Genomic DNA, 13,633 nt, shown 5'->3' on the forward strand with positions numbered 1-13,633 from the left:
CTCAGCGGGTACAGCCACCAGATGCACGAGTGGGAGTTACATCCATCAGTACTCCGCCCGTACTTCCAGCAGTGGGGTCATCCAGAGATAGACCTGTTTGCCACGGAGGAAAACGCAAAATGCCAAAGCTTTGCCGCCAGGTTCCCTCACTGTGAGAAGTTGGCCTGATGTGCAGTGTTCACTATTCTAGTGATCACTATATATCAGTCCAAACAACCCTTATTGATGATTGGTTGTAAGTCAACCTTATAGACCAGCTATCCTAGTAGCATGGATACGAGCAGTCTAAGGCTAAGACTCTAGAGGGCGTGTTAAGCCAGCTGTTTTACCATCACATTACCCCTTGAACACCCAGTGAAAGGACACCACACAAGTGTTATGAAAATAAACAGTGTATTTATTAGAATCACAACAACCCTGTACTCTTTATGAGGACAGGGTGCTAGGCACACAACAAAACTCTTACGAAAATACTTTTAAGTTAGCACGTTACACAAATGCCCGAGGGGCACGAAAAACCATATACACTAAAAGTGGAATGCGAATTACTAGCAGGTAAGTAACAGTTCTAATAGGCTTTGGAATCGCTAGGACTGGACTAGGGAATCGTTAGATTACTACTAGGAGGCCCAGGGGACTCGGGTGCAGAGTGTGCACTCTCACGCGGGATGCGGGACAAAGTCTATGGAGGCTAGTAAAGGCAAAGTTAGTGTTCACGGGCGAACCCGACCTGGTAGGAAGAAAACGACAGTGGATCCTGACCCTAGGATAGTGAGGCTATGCTGGGACACCGAAGTGCCGAAGTTACCTAGCCCAGGGGCTGCAGCTGCATAGGTCTGAAAAGACGTCGGGAATCTCGTTGCCGGACCGGGAGCCTGGAAGGAAGAAGTTGCTGGCAGGCGACCAGTGAAGGAAAGTTCGATGGATCCAAGCCTGGATCAAGGAAGAAGAAAACCTGAAAGCAGAGGGGACCAAGTTCTTGAATCACTAGCCAGTGATTAAGTGGGCACCAGGATGGCACCGGGCGAAGTCACCGCAGTCAGGTGAGTGGGCGCTGCTGGGCTCTGCAGTCTCTCGGACCAGGAGGCGTTGTCGGCGACCAGGATGGAGGTGCGAGCTGTCCCACGAAGGATGAAGTCGTTGGCGTCGAAGTTACCCAGGATTGGGCAACAAGCCTTGGCTAATTCAAGCCCACGCGGTGGACTCAAAATGGCGTCTTGAGTGGACCAGGAGGGTCCAGGGTGCTCCTCTTCTGGGAGGGAGCAAGGGCCAGTCTGGAGCAACCAGACCAGCAGCAGAAATGTCGTCGGGCGTCGTCAGGAAGGCCACAAGCCAACGGGCTAGTAGCCAAACAACGCGGTGAGCAGCAGAAGGCAGAAGGGCCCCACGCCGATCGTGGAGATGCTGGGGGGCTGCTCTTCGGTGCTGGAGCTGCTCAGGGTGGGGGCTTCTCGGACCCCAAAGCACTCACCAGGAAATTACTCGGTGGGCTTGCTGTGCAGAAGTCGTGCAGTCTTGGCGATGGCCGGTCCCTCGAGGTCTCGTCGCACCCACGGTTCTCAGCTGTGCTGTAGAGGTGGGTAGAGGTCAGAGGTGCCAGGGAAGCCGGGTCTCGTCGAGCTGGGCAGTCGGATTCCGGAGGAAGGACGTGCAGCAGACCGCAGTGTTCTTAGGTGGTGCCTGCGGATGCAGGGTGACTACTCCTTAGCCACAAGGGAGAATCTTGAGGAAGAAATCGTGAAGTCCTTTCGTGGAAAGTGGTATCTTGATTCCAAAGATGATCTGATTTGGAAGGGGGCCAGTCTCTACCTTTATCCTGTAAAAAGGGGCTGGCACGCGACTAAGTCCTGCCCTATGGGTGGGACTAGGAGGGGGGTGGTTACACCCACTTCCTTGGCGGGCTTTTCCCCAGCACAGGGTCTGGAGTGACCCTGGAACTGGTTCCAGCCAGCCTATGCACAGTGAGCACCGGGGTGCCACGTGCAGTCACCTTCCTCTAAAGCCCTGCCTACCTACAATACACAAAACCCTGTCTGGGACGGTGCTGGCACCGCCCCTGGCAGGAAACCCTTTGTCCTTATCTCCTGCTCTGGGAGGACTCCCAGCAGCAGGAGGGCAGACTTGTGTCTCGGTGGCAGCATCCATTTTGTGGATGCTAAGGCTCTGTCTGACTTTTAACCGGGTTATAGGTTACAGGCATGTCGTGTCCCTCTAGAAGGGTGGAATGCTAACCCCGTCGCCAGAATTGGCGAGGGGTTAGTATTCCAATTCGTATGACACCTTACTCGACATGTTTTGATAAAGCGATACCAGAGTTGGCACATAACCGCGAGGATTATAATGCACTTAAGAGTATATGGTATGCGATATCATGGAAACGGCTAAGGGATGGATCCCGAAAGCCGCAGACAGGCTCAGCTCATGCTAGAGCACCATCTCACACGATTCCAAGCACTCTGCCTTCAGGATTGTTAAGGCCTGCTATAGGAGTGACTGATAGGAGATCTGTGTGTCCATTTTAGGGTTAGATATAGGTATACTATATCTAAAGCAAAGGGTGAGTACACCACCTTGCCCCAGCTGTCGTGCAGCCAGTTGTGTCAGTTTTAGTTAGTCAATCCAGGGGTGGCACAATACATGCTTCAGCCCCTGGGAGACTTCTGGGTGCACCTCAGCCCTGGGTACAGGGACTTGGAGAGGGCCCAGTGCCAATTCAGTACCTAAGTACAATTTGGATAGAGAGAACAGCTAGGCTGTGGGTCTGATTAGCAGGCCCACAGCCAGGGAAAGTCGTAAACCAGTGCAGCAAAAAGCAAAAATCTGGGTGATCATAGGATTGCAGACCCTACTCTCCTACACTCACCCACTATCGCAGGGCAATGCGATATGGATGAACTGGTCAGGCAGATTTGCGTACGCTTTTCCCCCAGCGCCTCTCATTCCGCTGGTGGCAAGAAAGCTAAAGCAACACTCGCTGACGCTCATCCTAGTTGCTCCAACGTGGGCGCGACAACCGTGGTACACCACGTTCCTCGAACTCTCCGTGGTACCGCATCAAAGACTGCACCTCACACCCCGGCTCTTAACGCAGAACCGTGGCGACATTCAGCATCCAGATCCGCAGCAGCTCAATCTGGCGATCTGGCTCCTGAGGTCTTAGAGTTTGGCTACCTTGATTTGCTCCCTGAATGCATGGACATCATCCGGGAGGCAAGGAAGCCAACTACCAGAGCTTGCTATGCAGCGAAATGGAAGCGGTTTGTCATCTACTGTACAAAGCACGCTATCAACCCGCTAGATGCATCCATTCCTAATATCATCTGCTATCTGTTGCATCTTTACAAATGCAATCTAGCATACGCTTCCATTCGGATTCACTTATCCGCCATAGCGGCTTATCTCCAAAACAGGCCGCATCTCTCTGTCTTCAGGGTGCCTGCCATTAAAGCATTCCTGGAAGGGCTGAAGCGGGTCATCCCTCCCAGGACCCCGCCAGCTCCTGTGTGGAACCTCAATGTGGTGCTCACCAGATTGATGGGTCCCCCATTTGACCCTCTGCATTCATGTGAGCTTCAGTTCCTCACTTGGAAAGTGGCTTTTCTCATTGCCATAACGTCTCTTCGACGTGTTAGTGAGCTACAGGCGCTCACAATCCAAGAGCCATTTATACAAATTCATTCAAACAGGGTGGTGCTGCGCACTAACCCCAAATTTCTCCCGAAGGTGGTGTCGCAGTTTCATGTCAATCAAACCATCGAACTGCCCGCATTCTTTCCAAACCCAGAAACAGTGGCGGAAGGAATGCTCCATACGCTTGATGTCAGAAGAGCGCTTATGTACTATATTGACAGAACACAACCTTTTAGAAAGACACAGCAACTCTTTGTTGCCTTCGCAGCCCAGCATAAAGGCAACCCCATTTCCAAAGCAGGAATAGCCAGGTGGATCGTTAAGTGTATTCAGATTTGCTATCAGAAGGCTAAGCGCACTTTAACGGTCCTCCCCAAGGGGCACTCCACACGCAAATTGGGGGCCTCCATGGCATTCCTAGGTAACATTCCTTTGGAAGACATTTGTAGGGCAGCCACATGGTCTACACCACATACGTTTACTAAACATTACTGTGTAGTTGTGCATTCAAAACAGCAGGCAGCTGTAGGACAGGCTGTTCTTAAAACGCTTTTTCAGACTTCTGCAGCTGGCACGGGCGGCCGCCGTTAATGGAGGGACTGCTATTTATTCTATGCTATAGATATGAATTTAGCAGCCCACATGCCTCGAACTGAATATGCTACTTACCAGTATGCATCTGTTCTTGGCATGTAGGGCTGCTAACATTCATATCGCCCGCCCTCCTCCCCGGCGCCCGACGCGGCTGCAGACTTTTCTTGCATTTAATCTCTAGCATGGCCATCGCTTACACGGTTAAACTCCATCTTTGCCACAATGGCTAAAAACAATCTGGGGATGGAGTCGATGCCCATGCGCACTGTAGTCCAGGGGAGGAGCCACCTATCTCGTGATACTTCGAAGACTCTTCCAGGACAACAATGTGCAATCATCCGGACCCAACACTAGGCGGCGATCTATGCTATAGATATGAATGTTAGCAGCCCTACATGCCAAGAACAGATGCATACTGGTAAGTAGCATATTCATTTTCCCAATGTCACATGATTTATCACTAAAATATGATCCTTAAATATGTCTCAACTGTACACTCTAAATGTTATACATATAATATTTCAACCAGGAGAGCTACTTACAGGGACCTAAAAATCTAACAGTAGCTCACGAGATACTTGTTGGCGCAGCCTGATTTAAGCTTTGGGTTTTTTTCTCAGTAAATTTCTAGTTTTTTTGTTGTGTTGTTTTAAATGTAAAGTAATATATTACTACAATTCGTAAAGCCATCTCACCGCCTTAGCCAGACCCTGCTTCCAACCCCTAGGGACAGCTAATTCCCTGACTGTAAGCGACAGAGCGTGGAGTGAGCCTGCAATTCTTTTTTTTTTTTCTTTCAAATAAAATTGGAGATGTAGGTCTACAGACCCAACCCCCCGGGACAATTTTAAAACATTTTATGGAATTGGGGGGGCGTGCAGCCCCATTATCCGGACCTCTTTGGGCCCTAGGGACACCAACCCCTGGGGCGGAAACATATATTTAAAGAGGTGGGGGCACATGGTCATCCTCTCCTAGCCAATATGGACACCAGGGACCCCATCCCTCAGGCCTTTTGTTTTGTTATTTGAAGGGGATGGAGGTAGATGGCCGTCCTCCACAAGCCAATTTTAGCCCCAAGGCCTCATTTGGGCCCAGGAGACTTCATCCCCTGGGTCAGAAATTCTTAGTTAGAGAAGGGGGACACACAGCTATCCTACACAAGCCCCTATAGGCCCTAGACACCACATTCTGGAGCCTTCATTGTTTTAAAAAGTGGTGTATTGAGGACAATGAATATTCTGGGAGTTCAAATGGAAAATGATCCTTTTGAGACAAACCTAATCCCTGTGTTTATGTCCCCACTTGACAGATCAGCTCTAAGCTTGCAATGAATAACCCAAAGTAGATCTACTTTTGTTTTTGCAAATTTTTTACAGATTCATCAAACAGCGCCAAAGTTAAGAAAACAAAAATTGCTCTTTCAGTGGAACCTCTGATCTCATCATAAATACAGAGGCACTATCACCACCACAATAATATTACATTTTTGCAGCAAGGGAAACTGGCCCCTGGCTATTTGTAAAGATGTTTTCATGTGTAAGGTTGGCTTAACATCCAATCTATGAGATATCTGTAATACTAATAACAAAAACATTGACCTTTGCACTGTGGTAGTAAATGTATTTGTTTTTTATATTTGCTCCAAATAACTTTGGCTGCATTTATGCCATGTCATGCATGGACACCCACCCACAGACGCACAAATACCTTTTAGGCGTTTACCGACCACTCATTAGGCATTGATCAACATGGTAGCAGGTGGAACAAAGAGGGAGAGAAGTTGGCGTATTGTACCAGCCATTTGTTGGCTTGTTATCCCGGTCTGTTGTTACTTTCTACCCAGAAAAGCCAGAACCTCAGTGACCACGGTATATGAATGAAAACAAGTGAAGGTTTGAATTGGTATGATTGTATTCTGGATCACGTTCAGTTCCTGATACTAATTTTTAGGATGAGGAATTTAGCTTCAAGGATGCTGGTATTAAATTACCAAAGATTAAAATCAGGAGCTAGAGTGGTTTCTTCTGGTCTTTGTTGGTTAGATGTCTACTAGAGTTTATTATTTACACAATTTGCTGTTTCAAAGTGTGTGTGTCATGTCTCAAGTCTGCTTCCCATCAAATATATACTTTTACCATTTACATCTTTTGAGAAATTGCACATCTGGTTATCTTTGTTGACAGCTGGAGGAAGCCAATGACTTTTTAAGGACAGAATCTGAAACGTCAGTGAGACTGCGAAAAAGCCAAGCAGAAACAAGTAAGATGGTGAGCCACTTAGAAGCACTTAACAGGGAGCTGCAAGAGAGGTGCAGAGTATTAGAAAACACTAAAGTACAGGTGGAAAAAGAGTTTTACCAACAGCAAGCAGTTTTGGAAGCCGAACGGAGAGACAGAAGTCATGGATCTGAAATGATTGGTGATCTAGAAGGTAATTTTCTGATGATAAAGGTTTTTTCATTAAGCTTCTATCAGTTCAAACTGTAATTCAGAATTGCATGCAATTGCATCCCATTAAGTGCTCCTGTAACTAATAGATTTTGCTTTTTAACTTGTATCCAAGAAAAACATTTGTACAACCTGATGCTAGTTTAATATAGTTTTACTAAATATAATTTAGGGACATGAATGCCAACCTTTTATTCTTTTCAAATATCTGTATGATGTATGTGTTCATCAACATCCATATATATATATATATTGAATACAGATCGAAAGGAAAATCACCCTCCAATGTTATCAACTGTATCAACCACTTATTTGTTTGACTGATTTGTTTAATGTGTATAATTGTGAAAGTTGAACTGGAAGCACTCTGTTCTGCCTATAAAGAACCATGATGTGGGATGGTTTCCCAACATCAATAGGGGTATGATAAAAAGATTTGTCATACACTAGCATATCAAATATCTGTATGATGTATGTGTTCATCAACATCCATATATATATATATATATATTGAATACAGATCGAAAGGAAAATCACCCTCCAATGTTATCAACTGTATCAACCACTTATTTGTTTGACTGATTTGTTTAATGTGTATAATTGTGAAAGTTGAACTGGAAGCACTCTGTTCTGCCTATAAAGAACCATGATGTGGGATGGTTTCCCAACATCAACAGGGGTATGCTGAGGGTCATACACTAGCATATATCAAAGAAGCTATCTCAACATTTGTCTTTTTTTTAGGGGCAATAGTTTTGAGTTGCTGGATTTATTTTTGCAGATCCTGTCCTGGTTTTTAGTCTGTTTGTTTTGTAAACATGGTATTGTAATGCTTATGTTGATTCAATTTCCTGTTTTTGTTTCTATTTATTTTTGCAGTGTTTTTTATCTACTTGTTTTTTAACTCTTTCATAAATCAGAAGTATGCTAGAATAGTGAATGATTACTAGAAATGAAGATGCTTTAGACATTTTATCAATAAAGATGTCAAGTAGAGGGATATTATTGAACTAGCTTAATTTTCTCAGGCAGCAGTAAAGGTCCTGAGATATAAAATCTGCCACTGCCTTTTAAACACGTATTCTTTTTCCAAATGTAAAATTTCAAGTATTGGGAAAGGCATCACTATTTCCCATTAAAACTCCTAGCTGCAACTGCTACCTCTACAGTCATTTTTGTTTTTTAAACTTTTTATTGACAACAGGAGGAAATAGCAATAAACCATTACATAGCATCAATATGACCAAGAAAAAAATACAGTTATCTAGAGCTCGATAAATAAGAAAATCATTTCAACAGTACATTAGCGTGAGGGGGAAGGAAAGAAGAAAAAGGAAGAGGAAAAGGAAAAGAAAAGGGCACATTTTTAAATAAATGATCCTCAAATTCTTTTGAGCTTACATAATAAGCAGATCCCCCTCATTTTAGCTAGTGCAAGTTCCATATCATATGTTTATTTAACCAGACCCCCACCACTCCAGAACCAGCAGTGGACCCCGCAAGATCCAGACCTGAGCTATTGTCAGTCTAGCACAAGCCAATAAGATAGTTATTAAATCTTTGTAGCTAGAGTCCCTATTCTGCCCACCCAACATCACATCCAATACTGCAAGTGATATAGATCTCCCGAATTTCTGAGACAAAATTTGAGCGACCCCTCGCCTGAACTCTGCTAGTGCCGGACATTGAAAAAACAGATGTTGCAAGTCAGCTGCCAATAGATCGCATTTTGGGCACTTTGTCCAGTCACTAGTAGAAGTATTTGAAGACGATATGGTGATCCTTTCAGGAGTGTAATATAATAAACATATTGTTCTGTACTGCTCCAGTCTCAGATTAGAGGAATGTACCGACCTACAGATACCACTGAGTGCTGACCAAATAGTATTAGCCGTAATAATGGTCCCCATTCTTTGTATCCAGCGCTCAGCTAATCTCACACAATCATCCTCTTTATACGAGTTAAAGCTTTTATATCCAGTGCTAATCAGCGATTTATCCTTAGCCATATAAATATATACAATTCCATATATGAGAATCTAGTTCAGCTGTAAGTTTCATACTTCGTATAAAATAATCACGGATTAGTACTTAAGTCGCATATTTTCTGAGAGATTATATGAGATCTTCAATCTTTCAAATGTCAGAAACCCGCTAAAGTCATACACATCCCCCAGATTTTTTATGCCTAAATTAAACCATCGCTTCCCATCCCCATCATGGAAAATTTCCGGGAGACCAGGATTATCTCACAAGGAAAGTTTGGGATGATAAAGCGATATTTTGCATTTATTAAGGATAGCACGCCAGATGATTACGCTACCCTGCACAGTCTTAAATTTGACCCACTTATAATAATTTGGGTTGTTAGTTCTATACAGAAGCATATTTCGAATCTTCCCCCAACATAAATACATGATCAAAAAAAATTATTACTTGGGTTTAGTGGACTGTAAAGACGTCCGAGAGAAGCTGACCAAAAATATAATTTGTGAAGTCTGGGAAATCAAGACCCCCCTGAATAAATGGAAGTTTTAATAACTCAATTGCTCGGCGCGCTTTTTTATAGCCCCAAATGAAACTGCTAAATATCCCGTCTAGACGTTTAAAAAATGAATTATTAATACGCAAGGGGATGGACTGAAACAAATAAAGAAATAAAGCCAGAATCTTCATTTTTATAAGATTTATCTGCCCACTTATACTTAAAGGCACCTTATGGCATTTTTTAATAAAATAGCTGTTTATTTCAGAAATAACTCATAATTTAGCGCGACTATCTCATCTAATTTTGCCGATACTCTGATCCCTAAATAAGTAGCAACACCACAATCTCCCTGTATTGGAGCCAGAGACTTATAGTTCATCAATACTTGCGTTTTATTAGTGTTTAGTCTGTAGCCTGAGATAGCCCCAAATCGTCTTGCCTCCAGAATTATCCCCTTCATTGCTTCCCCAACATCTGCTGAATATACTGCAATGTTGTCTGCGTATACAGAGATTTTAAGAGAATTCAAGCCAGAAACAAAGGGGATTATTCGAGGTTGGTTTTGCAGGGCCGACAGAAATGGCTCCATTGAGAGTGCAAATAATAAATGTGACAAAGGGCACCCTTGACGAGTACCATGAGAGATAAAAAAACTTAGAAGATTCCAACCCCCCATAGCTGATTTTGGCGCTAGGATGGTCATATGAAGCTTGTATCCATTGTAAAAACTGGCCTTTAAATCCGAAAGCTAATAATGTTGCCCAGGGAGAGTCCCACCCCACTCGGTCGAAAGCTTTCTCAGCAATCTGTGTGATATTCCACGAATTAGGGGCCTTTCCTCCGGTTCCAATAAATCTAGCTACCTGACTGAACAATGGGACTAACTCGTCCATGCATGCCTTATATAGCTCCAAGGGAATTGAATCCTCTCCCGAGGCTTTGCCCGACGGCAAGGCAGTAATTGCCAGTTTAATATTTTCCATTGTAATATCTCCAATTAATGAATCAAATTTTTCATCCTCTATATGGTTCAGTAAGCTAGTTTGTAGATATGTATGAATATCCCCCGGCACAGGCCGATTCTCCGGGGTATAAAGTTCTCTATAATAATTAGCGAATTGTTCAAGTATCTGATTGGGACGCTCATAAACCACATTGTTAGGTCCCTTAATGGCCTTTATCGTCTGCTACTTTGTATGCCAAAATCTTCACAATTTTCTCTCCACTCTCATACTGGGATAGATGATATTTATTTCAATTTATAAGACTTTCTTTCCCTGAGTGAGTTTTTTAGGGCATATTTAAGGTCAGCCAGAGTATATCCCAGTCTCTCTACATTTATCGAGCCCTGGAGTAGTGCCTCAGCCATTTGATTCTCTACTATAAGTATTTTTGCAATAGTTTTTCTGTTTCCTTCTTACTTTCATAGATTTGAAAGAAACCGGTTAGTGTTAGATTCCTTATCTTTGAATATCCCCAGGTGTCAGACTGGATCCGGAAAGTTTTCGTCAACAGTACCCTTGTGCGTCGGTAGGCGTCGTCTGCGGCTCTGAGTCCGTCGGCGGCGTCGTGAGTGACGGGATGACATTGTCAGAGTACTTGGACACCGCCCTCGCGCGCTGATGTCAGTTCTTCTTTTTTCCGTGCCAGCTAGCTCAGATCCGGGAAGAGCAGTACTCTTAGTATTTTTTTCACTAACTTTTTGATCTATTTTGGATCTCTTTTTTCGAGTCAACTTCGACTCCTGGTGCTGTAGGGATGCCTGGCTTCGAGCCGTGCGACGCCTGTCACCGCCGGATGTCGGTGACCGACCCCCATCGCCGGTGTCTCTACTGCCTCAGGGCCGATCCACGATGACAAGCCGGTCAAGGTCCCGGTCGAGGAGGAAGTTGAGGGACCGGTCGCGGAGCCGCAGTCGTCTCTTGTCGAGTCATCACATGTCTATGACTATTTGTCTCTCGATGTTATTTTCTTTTTGTCCTTCTTGGGCATCATGGTGCTTCTCATGTTGAGATGTTATTTGTCTTTTTCCCCTCCTGGGTCTCCTTTTTCTTGATGGCCTTGGTCTAAAAAAGAACTTGTTGTTGCTATAACTGTTGTTGATGTTAGTTGTTCATTAGGTACTGGTCCCTGTCCCTTCTGTGCGGCTACGCGATTCACCATTTTCTGAGCACTGAATGCATGCTCACACTTTAAAACTCGCACACCAAAAAGCATATTTAGATTCCATGATTACGTTCACAAAACACACATGAGCACTCAATGAACTTATTTATCATTAAAAAGTTTACACGTTTAAGATGTGTTATGGTAATAATGTATGTTGAAATATTTATGGTATGAACAACATATGTGGTACGATCTTCTTGTAGTGATGCTCCCTGAAGAAGGGCTCTCAGCCCGAAATGCATAGTAGCCCAAAAGGCCATGCTAGAGAGGATAATGTATAAAGAATACCTTGATTTGAAATGAAATGAAAACAATTTCAAGAAAGAAGATATCAAATAAACGGAGTAAGTTTGAAATTAATCTATTGTGACAAATTTTTATTGGAGTCCTATTTTTTTGAGGAACACAGGTGTGCCCATGGAGATGCAACCAATTTAGGTTGGAAGCACTTTACTATGTTCATGACCCAGACGTCTCCAGGACAGAAGACGCCACTCGAAGAGCACCCAAAAAAATAAAAAACAAGATTAAATAAGGTCTACATCTGAAAAAAACAGGTTAGTATTAGATTCCTTACCTTAGAATATCCCCAGGCATCAGCCTGGATCCGGAAATCTTTTGCGTAGCAGTACCCATGCTCGTCGGTAGGCGTCATCCGCGGCTCCGTGTCCGTCCTCTGCGTCGTAGGCGCCGTGTTGACGTCGTCGGAGTACTTAGATGCCGCCCTCGCTCGCTGACGTCAGTTCATATTTTTTCTGCGCTAGCAAGCGTCGATCCGGAAAAAGTGGTACACTTAGTCACTTTTTGACTAAACTTTTTAGATCATTTTTGATCCCTTTTCGAAGTCGTTTGACTCCGTAGGTGCCGGTAGGGATGCCCGGGTTCAAAACCTGCTCTGACTGCGACTGACTGAAGTCGGTCACCGACCCCCATCACCGGTGTCTACATTGCCTGGGGCCCGACCACGACGACAAATCGTGCCCCGACTGCCGGGCCTTGACGTCGAAGGCTAGGCGGGAGCGGTCCCGCAAGCACCTCGAGCTCCGGCAGTCGGCCTCGCGCCGCTCGAGGTCCCGGTCCAGGAGGAGGTCGAGAGACCGGTCGCGGGGCCGGAGTCGTCGCAGCTCGTCGAGTCGTCACCACTCGTCGGGCTCCAAGTCCTCAGGTAAGAGGCAAAAGAAGTCGAAGATGCGACACCGTTCTTCTGACTCCCCCCCCCCCCCCCCCCCCCACGCGGCTCCACCAGAGCCGCTGATGTCGCGGCCTGCTCCATACCCGTCGGTCCCTGGGCAGCACGCGACGCCGGAGGAGATCGAAGGGTTCCTCATGGCCATGAGGTCGCTCTCTTCTCCGTCGTGTTCCGCGGCGCCTTCGGGCACTGTGGCCCCGACTGGGAGTCTGAGCGGGCCGAGTGCTTCGGCCCTGGCGCCGTCGGGTGCTTCGGCCCCGGCGCCGTCGGCGACTTGGGTCCCGACGCCGCAGGTCTCTACTGGATCCAGGCCCGGATCCGGGTCGTCGCCGGTCAACCTTACAACCTCGCCGGCGCCGGCCCTTAGGGTGTCGCCCCCGGCGCCGACCTCGGTCCCCAGGTCCCCAGTTCTGCTCTCGATTCGGCTCCGGCGCCGGAGCGGTGTCGGTCGACGCCGCTATCGACGCCGATGGGAGATTTTTACATCTAAGAGCCGACCCCGTCCTTTGAGCCTGCCTATCAGGAGATGGGTGGCGAAGCAGACTGGGAGGGGTCTGAGGACCCTCTGGCATGTGAGTGCCAGTCCTATCAGGACTGGACAGAGGAGCTTGGGGATGCCAGTGGTCTGGACACTTTGCCCGACACTGGCTTTATTTCCCCTCCTACCGTGGCTACGGAGGAGGGGGCTGCTTATAGTGTGGTGTTGACGAGGGCGGCCAAAGCCTTACGCCTTGAGCTCCCCGTCGTGGCCGTGAGGACTAACCTCCTCACAGAGGTCCTTAAACCGCAAACAAGCTCGGCGGAGCCTCTGTTGCCGTTTAATGAGGCCTTGACTGACGTTCTTCTGGGCACCTGGTCCAGGCCCGCTACAGGTCCTCCTGTAGTTAGGAACGTGGACAAACGCCACCGCCCGGCCCCGGGCGACCCTTGCTTCCTATCCACCCACCCCACCCCCGAGAGTCTGGTCATCCAGGCATCTAACTCCCAGACCGCATTCCCGACGGCCCCCCCCGATATGGAATCCAAGAGGTACGAACAGTATGGTAAAAGGATGTTCTCCTCCCTGAGTTTGGGGTTGCGGTCTGTCAACACCGCGTGCCTTCTTGGGCCTTT

General features: G+C 46.3%; 1 protein-coding gene across 1 annotated transcript in view; it reads left to right on the plus strand.

Annotated features, from left to right (window-relative positions):
* ROCK1 (Rho associated coiled-coil containing protein kinase 1) overlaps positions 1 to 13,633 on the plus strand; it is a 2,099,493-nt gene that overhangs the window by 1,053,714 nt on the left and 1,032,146 nt on the right. Inside the window, exon 16 of the mRNA XM_078687444.1 lies at positions 6,411 to 6,657. Within this exon, the coding sequence (XP_078543570.1) occupies positions 6,411 to 6,657 (247 nt within the window). The remainder of the gene's footprint in view (positions 1 to 6,410; positions 6,658 to 13,633) is intronic.

The sequence above is a fragment of the Lissotriton helveticus genome, chromosome 4_1 (genome assembly GCF_964261635.1).
Source record: "Lissotriton helveticus chromosome 4_1, aLisHel1.1, whole genome shotgun sequence".
Taxonomy (NCBI): Eukaryota; Metazoa; Chordata; class Amphibia; order Caudata; family Salamandridae; genus Lissotriton; species Lissotriton helveticus.